Source organism: Mizuhopecten yessoensis, unplaced genomic scaffold (assembly GCF_002113885.1).
Source record: "Mizuhopecten yessoensis strain PY_sf001 unplaced genomic scaffold, ASM211388v2 scaffold10393, whole genome shotgun sequence".
NCBI classification, from domain to species: domain Eukaryota; kingdom Metazoa; phylum Mollusca; class Bivalvia; order Pectinida; family Pectinidae; genus Mizuhopecten; species Mizuhopecten yessoensis.
In genome coordinates, this window is record NW_018408524.1 from 78522 (window position 1) to 91710 (window position 13189).

The 13189-nt window shown below is 34.4% G+C and overlaps 2 protein-coding genes across 2 annotated transcripts in view; both read right to left on the reverse strand.

Annotated features, from left to right (window-relative positions):
* LOC110460417 (multiple epidermal growth factor-like domains protein 6) overlaps positions 1-1266 on the reverse strand; it is a gene marked incomplete at its 5' end in the record, with an annotated part of 24310 nt that extends 23044 nt beyond the window's left edge. The window contains 2 exons of the mRNA XM_021513296.1: positions 332-427; positions 1182-1266. Of these exons, the coding sequence (XP_021368971.1) occupies positions 332-427; positions 1182-1266 (181 nt within the window). The remainder of the gene's footprint in view (positions 1-331; positions 428-1181) is intronic.
* On the reverse strand, positions 1239-8603 carry LOC110460419 (multiple epidermal growth factor-like domains protein 11). Its single transcript, XM_021513298.1, has 6 exons — positions 8484-8603; positions 3481-3729; positions 2982-3080; positions 2441-2539; positions 1923-2018; positions 1239-1272 (listed from the first exon to the last, which is right to left on the reverse strand). The coding sequence occupies exons 1-6, from the start codon at positions 8554-8556 to the stop codon at positions 1268-1270; spliced, it is 621 nt and encodes a 206-aa protein (XP_021368973.1). The 5' UTR covers positions 8557-8603; the 3' UTR covers positions 1239-1267.
* Between the last annotated feature and the right edge of the window lie 4586 nt (positions 8604-13189).

A 13189-nucleotide genomic window follows, 5' to 3' on the forward strand; every position in this document is an offset into this window, starting at 1 on the left:
TTTAAGGACCAACAACGCTATTGAGATGTCGTCAAATGCTTGAAGAATAATGAATATTCCACTAAAAAAGCCGAGAAGATCATTGAAAAATTTCATCGGCTTTGTTTTATCATATTTTCGAAAGAAAACGTCCCAAGCGGCTATTCGTATACATAACTCAAAACGTATGCTTAATGCAGCAAGGCTTTGATGTAACAGTAACTTTCGCGATAGTATAAAATCCTCGTTTAGTTTAATGACCCATTTAAGGACTCAAACTAATAAACGAGAAACTTATAATGATATTATTTTACTATTGTATCTTCGTCTGTACCATGACATATCACCATACCTGTACATAACCCACTGGTCTGATTACATATATCCCCTTTGCAATTGGACGGGCAGCTTGTGTTGCAGATATCACCATAATATCCAGGTATGCATGCTTTCATAAAGAAAAAACATAGGCAGTCATTTGAGGTTAAATACATACATCGTTAACTTTGCAAAAAGGATAGATACGTGACTTGTTCAACCTAGACTTTACTAAAAGAGACACAAGCTAGAACATAACATATATAATATACTTTACATAAAACTCCCCTGAAATAAAGAGACAATAGTCTTGTGTCTATCCTCAGGTAATTCAAAATCTAGTTAAACATATCAAATTATATAAATAATTCAACCACATAACTTTGAGTATACATATCGTTATACATTTCTTTTTGTGAAATATTGAATACGACAATACTGTTCAGTTAGAAAACAAACCCATAGATNCTAAAGCATGTTAATGCTATCTTTAAAAGTTAGAGAGTCATCACTGACTAAGGTTTGAAAGAAACATAACATGTGAGTTTGTCTATTTCGAGAGAGTGCTATTTTGCAGCAAAATATAGTCTTGATATTTCTCATTGCTGTTTGTTATAGACCCTCTAATGTCTATATTTTTGACATTTGAAGAAATAACAGCGGCAGTGTTATATATCCTATACACTTCTAAAAAAGTTGAACGTTTTTCTTGCTTACAATTTAATCTCATGTTGAATACGAAATTAAATATATATATATATACTGACAATATGAGTTGATTGACAATTGAAGCACCAATTGTTAACTCAGGAACATAGATAATGAAATGTATTGAAATATAACTCATCAGTGAGTAGATCTGGTGCTCTTTGTTACATACTTACGACTACGATTTCCGTATATGTTGTCACAAGAAAGATTGATACAACCAACAGAGCAGTTATCACAGGACAATCCGAAGAATCCATCCTCAGTCTGGTCATTGCAAAATGAAAAAAACAACTTTATTCAGTTTCATATTGACATTTGACCAGCATATTAATATACAAATCAAATCTATAATATGGAACAACCATGTACTGCATGCATGTTAAACTGATAGTATGCATCATCTAGTTCTTCAGCGCAATGTTACCTCAATTTGATATAATTTAATTTCCATTGTGATGATCGGGAAATATACCAACACCCAATCATAATTAAATCTGATACAGTATTTAACAATCATATTGTGACGATTTTTGCGCACTACCACCGGAATGTGTTGTTATGTCACATTATTTTTCTTTCTACATATTTTTTCACGTTCTAGATTACCGATCTTGATTTGCAGAGATTAAGTTAATTTTACCGAAAACCTACGAAATCGACAATTGCTGTGAGCTATATATTTTTTTCCTCAGTTGTAGCGCTGTAAATCTACCCAATGATTATAATTTGCATATCCTTTTGATTTTCATTTATTAGACGTCATCAACAAATTAAAATAGTGTATTTGTCAAAATTGATCTGAATTGTCTATGTTAACATTACAATTACAATATATGAATAATTAATAATGTCCTAACTAATCCTAATATTAAACAATTCTATACACGTTTTTCATATTTTACACTGATACATACCTTCACACTCTCCATTGCTTTGCATACATCGGATGTCTTTACAGTTGAACGGACAGGTCTGATTACAATGGCTGCCATAATACCCGGGAGCACACGCTTTCATGGAAAATCACAAAGAACAAATCAGAATTGGAAAAAAATGGTAAGAAGCTACATTTTCCTTATCTAGGTTTTAGATCATTTATTGTTGCTGAGAATGTGATTGTACTCAATGGTGCTCGATACATGTATATTTCGAATTAACACTAAGCAAGATAAATGGTGTATTGTAAACCGAATGTTATAAATTTATAATAAAATAATGTTATCAAAACATTATATCATTAAGTTGATTAATATAATTATATTTGCAAAAAATATTTTAGAAGTCGTATCATTATAAAATTAAAATTGTGTTCGTTCCCTAATCAAATGCAATATAATTTATAACAAGAATGTGTATAAACACAAAATATAAAAAAAAAAAAATGAATTTCATATGACTGGTGACTTTAACTGAAATAAAACGAATCACTTACCGGAACAAACACCGGATTCTACATTGCATGCGTTAGCATAACAGTTTGAGGGGCATTCTATGCATAAAGATCCAGGCCGAAAGTATCCATCAGCACAGTCTTAAAATTAAATGAAACATGTACACTGTGTATATATTTATTAGACGCATTGTTCACACAGATTTTAACATTCTATAGGGGATATATATAATACGTAGAAATGTAAATTGAAGACTGTTTATCATATTTTGATTCACTCGAATGGGAAAATAATATAATGTTATAATGTAAATGTTATAATAAAGTTATCATGATAGGACATATCCATATATTATTACTGTACCGGAAGCTTATACGACACCAAAGCAAAAACCACAGTTTGAATGAGGTTATGGTGACGATCTACACTTTTTTCTTATACTTAAATTACGTTTATCACAATGGTTCTCGTTAATAAAAAAATGAATGATAAACTTATTTGTTTTTTCTCGTTCAACAGGCAAATGACATATTGTATGTTTTGTCCAACTGAGTATTACTATCTTAGGATATATATAATTACATGCACATTTTCCGGTCACTGGATCACACAGTCTATTGCCACACCCTACATCACAATCTGAATCACAATTACCATCACCATATTTCCCAAGTGGACAACCTGAAATATATGAGCATACGAGTTTGTGTCATAAACACATATGTTTACATTAAAAACATGCTAAAACATAGTTAACCAGTTCCAATTACCCTTTCGCTGGATAGATACTTTCGTTGTTCAAATCCCTCCTTATGTAACCTCTACTGCAACCTTATAATGATGCACAAGAATATTGCTTACTTTATCAATGCAAAACAAAACAAAATAATGCGCCAACTCGCGAAGTCTAGGAAATAACATAGTGATATTCAGGAATGTTTATCTTGACCTTGAACACGAGTTCTGAAAGTTCCATATTCTTTCAATAATTTCAAAGGTCAATATTATCGATTTGTGTTAACACAAATAGAATCAAATACACACAAGAATAACGCAATTTCGTAATGTTAAATAAACATACCGTACACTTCTACCTCGCAAAGCTCTAGAAAAGCAGTTTTAGAGTACCACTCTAGACCTCCTGACGATCTGTTGCTGTATATCGTCAGGTACTGGACGCTGCCTGTACATGGGATATTGGGAGACAATGACAATTCAACCGCCGTTGGTGTTGTGTCTTTATGGCAAAGGTAACCGTTCACCCAATCCGACGTGTTCGACTGGTATACTTGAAAGCCACCAAATCGTTGTTTTTGCTGATAACCGTCATCTAAATTTGATAAACAAGATTCTCCACTATAGCTAAAACTTATATATTTTTTACAGCTTTGAGTTCACGCAAGGTTATTTAGCATTTTTGCCAGGAAATTACAATCCGCGCAGTGTAAAATTCGCTCGAGAAAAATGCGGATCGTGCAATCTACAGTGAAACATTTTACACTTTTATTGTTTTCTAACATCCCTGCAGGTCGGTGATTTAGAAAAAAAGAGAAATGCTTGTTGTTACCGACTGCATGTTCTGTAACAGGCGACTGATGCGAAACCTCAGGAATTAAGGATTTTTCATTTGTTTCCCCTCCACCACTTGGTCGCGGTTTCGAGACCTACGTTGGCCAGTTGCCAGGAACTGACCACATGTCGGTGTTTTTCTCCCGGAATACCGGCTTTCCTCCACCATCAACCCATACCAGGTCATTACATGACCATAGCTGTTAATAGGACGTAAAACACAAACAAACCTAACCGAACCGGGGAATGCCATGATACCGTGGTCTTGTTGTGACATTGCCGAATAATAATACTTTAAAACGAGTAATTATTACATCGTAGTAACAATTTGACGTCATTAGGATTGACTTGGTCTCTTATCACAAGCCTATTCACATCTTTACGGCCTCTTCACTCTTTGAAGAAGAGGATAATGTTAATCATAATACTGGAAGGAGCTTTGTTTTAGGTTAATATGAAGCAATACAAAAATTGTAAAAAAAAAATAAAAAAGAAAAGAAAAGAAATATCTGCAGTAACTGTTATCGTCATATTTAATGTAAAAAAAGGTAATTTATTAAGTCCATGTTAAAACCCTGAATTCCAGAATGCTTCTTGCAAACTATCCTTACCTAGGCCTCTTTCTGAACTTTTATAGCCAACCACCTAAACCTATTAGAACTTGAGGTGAAGGTTTTCAAAGATGTTGTACCTTGAATTAGCACATTTGAAGTGTGACCCCTATCGAAAATAGAAATTTGATCTTCACACAAAATATTACCCGGGAAAATGTGTGCGCTGGCGTTCTCTAAATAATATTAAAACATAATGTAAATGCCTAAAAACGATTTAGTTATAGTATGGATTACACAAATGATTTGTTTTAACCATTTGACCAATGTGATCTTGAAAGGTAATTTATTTCATTATTTTTTCTCAAACCCTATTGCAAACCGAAAAATTCAAAAGATGAAAAAAATTGTGACAAATTCTATTCACATGTAATGAGAACACAATGGGCCCCGATCATTATCTACAAATGATATAAATGCAGGAATACTGCATAATCAATAGTTTTGAAGTCATGGCGGCCATATTGGATTCTGAACCAATTTAAAATGTTACTTCAGTAATGTAGTGCACACCTTCTGTCAATGATATACAACACATCTAAAAGTGTTTAAACACATCTTAAACCTGCTACCAACAACAAAAGAGTAGGTGGCCAAAAACTGATGTAATAATAATAATAAGAAAATCAGAAACATCAAAAATGATAGGCATTTCCACCATTTGGCGAAAAACCCTAATAACTAGTGTGTATAAGACGTCTATCCTAAAGGAACGCATCATCTGTGAAATCAATGCAAATGTTATGCAAAGCAAATCCCGGATTCATGTTGATTAAATGAATGTGTCAATATCTAGAAAAAGGTAGGTTTCAGTCAATGAAACCGAAATGTTAGAGTGTTGTTTACATTTAGTAAACATTCATTGAAATAACATTGTCCTTGGCCCATCATATTAATTGATGTAGAGTAAAAGAACAATTCTTAGAAACACAGAAATAAATTTCAGATATGTTTTTTTTTCTGTATTCTTAAGACTCAGTTATAAACTGCTGCTATATCACATCAAAGCATATGTAAAGGAAGGAATCATTGTTGGTTATTATTATCAATAACATTCCTCAATCAAATTGTCATAAGATGGATTGACTTTGTCACATCTTCTATCCATAGGTACACGGACAAAAGTACATACACATATATCGACCGGTGTCGTGTGTTTTAAGTATACACAGAAAACCAGCCGAGTCAGAGCACTTGAGGATTACAAAACCAGTATTACAGTACACACAACAGTCCGTCGTTAATAAGCACGAATTAATTCAGGATATATATACAACAGTGTTATGCATACCTCTGGTGTGGAGTAACAACCTGTTGGACTGAAGATTCATTAGTCAGAATTTCGAATTGATATACAGCATTACAAACAACATAGACAGCCTTACAACTCATATATTGATATATATTTATGTACAAATATAACAATAAAAAAATAGAAAAAAAACAGAACTGGGATAGTTATTATTTGACCGGGTGATGTAATGTCAGATTTCATTAACCGGATTTCGTCTACATTTTAAAAATTCATGATAAAATGTCCATGTTACTTATGGATATCGATTTAAAAAATATAAGCGAAAAATAACAGTAATCAATAACGAAATATGCTTGTAACCGTAATATATCAGTGGTTAAATAATCATCTTGAAGACGTGATATCAAGTAAATAAATAGAAAAAAATGATAATAAAAATTGTGAAAAGAATTATAGCCGAAGTTGTTCGTGTATCACGGCGTGAAGAATACTGCGAGAGAGAAAAAAAATGGCACACGGGGGCATTTCCACTCATCTAGGTAGCAAACTGAGGTAAGATATGGGAAATTTGGGATAATTTAACCGTAACAGGATAATCAAAACGTTATTAGTTCATGGTTGTAAATCATAATGTGTTCATGGTATAAGTAAGTAAAAGAAAAAAATGAGAACTTAATTGAATGTGTGCCGACAATGTCCATTCAAGATAAATTTTGTACAATAATTAGCTTTCTGTTTCAAGATTACCGAGGAGATATTACAATATGTACATGTACAGTTGTGGGATCGCACAACGTTACACGATGTGCGCACGATGTGTGCACGGTGTGTGAACTATGTGTGCACGAAGTACGAACAATACAAATTTGGACGATCGTTGCTTGCGCACATTTGTGCGGACGATCGACGAACGTTGTGCGATAACATTCGTGGCTGGGGTAAATTGAGGAATGGCTTTATACGGTTTGTTGTTTAGACATATACACTTGATTTTTTAGTACATTTGTATGTTTTCCTACTCTAGCTTCATCTACAAGCTTATATTTCTATCGAAACTTTCTTAAATTTAGAAATGGCGTTTTCGGTGTTTTTTAAACAACCTTAATCGATACGTGTAAAAATAACAACACAGTCTCGGCAACACAGTCAAACATAGCCACTTTGTATCTGGACGGTAGTTTTCCACCGTCCGGGACACTTACGTAACTCGACAAGGTGTGAAAACCAGGTGAAGAGGAAGGGGGGGGGCTTTTGATTAAAACGAATGCAAATAACAAATACTTAAGGTCCAGTTGTGTTTTCATAACGGTATACGGTATCACATATCAGCTCTACCCGTCAGGCACAGGCCAGGTAAAACTCCGGTCACTCATCAAATTGTTATTTACCTGTTCTGTTACCTAAATAGTAGCCAAATTCATTCTTTACATTCTAATGGTCACTGTAATACTGTTACATGCATGGTAAAATTGTACATAATCTTAATTATTGTGATGAGAAATTCCAATAATAAATACAATGTACATTATTGCATACGAGCCTTCCGTATTTTTTTTCATTCCGTAATATTGATCAACAAATTGTACCAAATCGCACTGTTGTGCGGGGAGAAGCGCACAACGGGGCGAACGATTGTTAAATCGCCCAGTTGTGCGCACCATGTGTGGACGATGTGCGGACGGTGTGTGAACGATGTATGCACGGTGTGCGCACGGAATTTTTGGTGCGTTGTGCGGTCACACAACTGTATGCAATTTAACAAAATATTTCATCTTAGTAACTACTGAACTTTTATTAATATATTTGTGTTGTATGACTGCCTCAAAGTGACTGTTGATCTCTGTTATATTTTGTGATATGTAAATGTTCATGTTTCTGTCTTTAAATAAGGGCGGATCGCACTGAATAATTGAAAACATATTTTTGTCTGTCATGCCGTTATGTCTTCTTTGCCCACATATATAGTTAAGTAATATACATCCAGCCATCATTTGCTTGTTCGGATCCAGTGTCCATATTGGATCATACTATCGTTATTACTCATGAGATATATGAAACAAGGATGTTAATCCAACAAAGTAGACATTTTGAAGTCGTCAAATTACACACGTTAAAACACAAAACACACATATTACGTTACGTTATTCTTTTTAGATATAATAGCATACTACTAAGATATAAAGACAATAAGCCCCTCGGCTAGCGTATATATATATATAAGGTGAGTTAGGTTCATACCGATTATGAACGACTAATGGTGTATTACCATTGGCTTGCTAAAAGTGTTGGTAATCATATCAATCGCCCTACCAATGTTAATACAATAGAAAGAACAGTAGTGACACATCACCATTGTTAGACCATATTTGAATCATAGCTAGTATATTGTGTATTGGCTGTTTCTACAATTTTATATCCTTGAATAAATGCTTATCGTGTAACACTATGTCAGAGCAACTTTGCAAGGCGGAAGTATGAAACATGCACCTTAGGTACAAGATAAAGATTTACCCTTATCCTGTATACAAGCAATATTTCCTATGGTTAAACACTTAAAGCTTTTGCTATGATATGTAGATCTAAATCAACGTGACGTATAGGTTTACTATCAGAATGAAGGATAAACAGAAAATGTACATCCAATCCTACCTGATGTGTTGACAATCATTAAAGTTGAGAAGATACACAGATCCGCCATCAGCCAGAGTTTACACACCTCCATTCTACATATACTACGTATCGTATAAGACGGATGCTTTGTGTCTGCTATATCGCAAGCCCACAACTATCCAATGAGGAAGTAAATAGTTTTATTTACTAATCTATCAAATTGCACAGCCATTCGATAAGGTTGTGTTTTGTCAGTATTTGTTATCTTGTTATTTTGCCTGTGCACATGTCTAAACAATCTGTTCTTCTGACAAAGACTGAATAGGTCGTAGGCATAAGGTACATTATGATCATTAAGCGACGGGTTTCGTTGACAAGAAAGTTAATTCATCATTATTATTATTTAAATCAAAATTGAAATTTATTATATTTTCAGATCGAAAAGTGTGTCTTNTTATGATCATTAAGCGACGGGTTTCGTTGACAAGAAAGTTAATTCATCATTATTATTTTTTAAATCAAAATTGAAATTTATTATATTTTCAGATCGAAAAGTGTGTCTTTAAACCTCTCTTGATCCGGTTGACCCCTATATAGCAATCACCTACATGTATCCGTGTGTCCTTATCCCTGCTATGTAACCCACATACGAAACCCAAAACGAGGCACATTGTCCTAATTAGCACTACTACAACACATGCTAATTTCTCTCGGAAAAAAATAATTTGTTAACTATGTATAAAACACATCAACAAGTGGCAAGTTGATATCAAACATAGCATAACAGGATAAAAAGCCGAGTTACCTACCTACGTGATAAATATTTAGTCAAAGTTATCTTGGGAAATGTGATAATATATCGACAAAACGAAAACTTTATTGCGACAACTTCATATTTTATGTTGACATCTTAGAATATGGCGCATCCGTAACTCTTAATCCGATGGAAGAAATGGGGTTCTACTGTAGTAGTGAAAATATATTCATCATATTGTTGTGGTATAACGCAATTACGACACTCGAAACGGATTATCTAATGCACACGTTGGCCATAACTGATATGTTTAGTAAAGAAACCCAGTGTTAATATTTGTTATGAAGATTATTCCTTTATATATATATATATATATATATAAATGAAACATGCCTCTTTCTTTCTTTTTATCAAAGCTTATCTAGTTTAAAAATATAAACTAGTCGTCAATTGAACCAATGATCATGTATCGCACATATCCTCTTAACAGCTGAGTGTTGCACATTCGATACATATAGCTTGACTTCCGTAATCACATGTCGGTGGGGATATCACGCGCTGTGTCCTCATATGAATACTACAAAATACATGGTTCTTTAAAATGGAACTGTATGCATACACTAAAATAGGTAATGTTGGAAAGGGATGTGTGTGTAAGGTATTTCAGCTTTGTACCCTTCCTAGTCATATACAATATATGTTCAGCTTATTTCTGGCAATACTTCTGTCTCGATTTTGTTCGGTATAACGCGTTTGTATTGCATGAGGCCTGACATCTTAGCAGATACCATATCTGTCAGTTAAGAATGTTTATCTTGTTTGCCTATTGTGAAAAGCGACTACGTGCATACCCCTACCTTGGTAACTTCCATTACAAGTTCAATTAAATACCTGAAAAGGTCAGGCTTAAATGTATGCGTATTTCACACATACACCAGTGCACACGGTGCAGCTGATAAGCACGGCTACCAGTTTAATGTCACGGGCATTTTAAAACTCTCCTTAGGGGAAATATATTGACAATTGGTTTCATTATTTTTAGTATTTCATATGGATATTCCTATTACTAAAAGTGTGATTAGATTGACCTTTGACCATTTGTAACCAATACATAAATTGTCCTTTGTTGTAAAATCTACAAGTCTAACATGTATCATCTTACTTGATTTGACTGATCAAATTGATCTTTGACGTTTGGTGACCTAAATATTGACATTTGGGTTACTTTGGTCTATAAGATGTGTAAATAAAATGTATCGACCTATGGCTTACTTTTAATACAATATGTGCAAGTGAAATTAAAGGTATACTGTCTTTAATAGTAATTGTCTCTTGACAAATAACCTTCGGTGAAACAGTTGTGGGACCGCACAACGCATCAAAAATAGCGTGCGCACACCGTGCATACATCGTTCACACACCGTCCGCACATCGTCCACGCATGGTGCGCCGAGCTGTGTGATTTAGCAATCGTTCGCCCCGTTGTGCGCTTCTCTCCGCACAACTGTGCGATTTGGTATCATTTGTAGATCAGAATTACGGAATGACAAAAATACGGAAGGCTTGTATGCGATAAAGTACACTGTGTATATATCTGTAATTTCTCATCACAATAATCAAGATTATACAATTTCACAATGCTTGTTACACATTATTACAGTGACCGTTAGGCTGTCAAGAATGGGTTTGGCTCCAAGGTAACAGAACAGGTTAATAACAATTTAATGAGTGTCGGGAGTTTTACCTGACCAGTGCCTGACACACAGAGCTGATATGAGATACCGTTAGACCGTAATGAATAGTACTTGTTATTTGCATTAGTTTGCCTATATCTCCCCTTACCTGGATTTTCACACACCCGGCCTTACCCGACAAGTTACGTAAATGGCGGTGAGAAAACTACGGTCCAGGTACATGTACAAAGTGGTTATGTTTACCTGTATACGGGTTTGTGTTGTAATTTTACTTGTGTCGATTAAGTTTGTTTAAAAACACAGAAAACACAATTTCTAAATATAAGAATGTAAAGACAGAAAAATAAGTTTATAGATGTTGCTAGAATATAGAAACATACGTAAACATCAAGTTTATATGTTTAAACACGAATCCGTATAAATTGTTAAGGCATTCCTCAATTTACACCAACCACGATTGTTATCGCACAACGTCCGTCCATCGTGCGCACATATGTGCGCAAGCAATGATCGTCCAGCTTTATATCGTTCGCCCATCGTGAACACTTCATAAGGCGACTAATGAGGGCATTCCGTAGGAAATTGAGATTGTTCACATTTACCGGGCCAGATTCCCACATGCACATGTTCCACTTTTTTTTTTATATCTCGTCCCTTCTTTCTGGTGTTTATCTCTCGTTGACTCACTTGATGTGATAGTGCATCTTGCTCCAAATAATATCAACATATTAAATAAGAATTACTTAAAACATTGATTTGAAAAGTTCTTATAAAATCATCACTCAAAATTATAAATTATTCAATATATGCGATGCTAGGTTACAATGTAATGACATTTATAGATCAGTTTTGTGATAGATATGAGTACTTGTACCTCACATAGTTCCAGCACGACATCATTCGAATATCTTTATTTTGCTTTTACTCGACGGACAGTGTAGATGGTCAGACTGGATGTACTTTGTCGCAGACATGAACGCTAAGGTAACTGTGTTGTCCATGTAGCACATTTTTCCTGATTTCCAGTCATGTGTATTAGCCAGGTATATCTCGTAACCGACGAGTCTGTTTAGTGTGCCCTCATGGACGCTGATGGACAAATGTACAATAAAGGTTCGAAAGATGCAGCTTGATTAGGACAGCTAGCAAATGTTATGCTCGCCATCAAAATATTATTGGGGATTTTGCGATATGAACATCAAAGATGTTTCTTATAAATATTGTTCACCATCTAGTTCTGCCTTGGAGAATTTCAAAATACTTTGATTTGGCTTATACTTGTCGATGCGGAGGAATGTTAGTCAACTCATGTCATATCATACATAGAAAGAGCAGAAGCATTCATAGTTTTTCCAATACCCCATAATCAGCAGACACCGCAGCAAGGACCAACTGATGCAGGGGACAATACGCAAGTGTCGTCTGAAACGATGGATGACGATCAAACATTTAAGATTAAGATATATCACATACATTATTTTATTTTTTTCCATGATGACAATTAAGGTTTGCTAATCGTACAGGAATAGTAACTATCTATATGACAATTACTTTATTAAAACATAAGACTATAAGCTTATTTGTTTTCCTAACTCTAAAACACGACGACTTATATACAAAAGTAAAAACGAATACACTCTGTTTTGATATTGTTTTTTTATTGTATTGTTCTGTCATGTATTCATGATAATCAGTCAAACGTAAAACCTTCTAGGAAATCTTCAGATGATAATAGAAATGTTATTACATCATTAAGACATGGAGATATGTGAATTGTGTTCTCTCATTTAATCTCTCTAGTAAAACTAGCAAAAATCCTTTTCTAGACACAAGTCGACATGAGAGATCTAGTGTTACAATGGATAATCATTGTAATTCCAAAATATCTTAACGTCAAAATCTACGACAAAGATCGTGTTTTATCAAAAATGAGGGCATACTGGAAAAAAACAACTTCCAATGCATATGTGCAGCTTTTAGCAGTGTGTGCGATAACCCTTAACACATATACTATTGATCTACTTTCCAAACCTTTTGATCAACCTGATATTGGTCGAGGGTTGATACTGGGTGTGATATGGAAAAAGGCGTGTTTTATTCTGTTTATTACATACTTAGTAATAAAAACTACTATCTTATGATTTTTATTTTTTTTTTTGAAATATTGAAAAACGTTTTTTTCCAAAAAGGGTGTGATATGGGTTTTGCGGGCTGATACGGGTTTAGGGGTGTGATACGGCGGGGGCTGATACGGGTTTTGGGGTGTGATACGGCGAGGGCTGATATGGGTTGGGGCA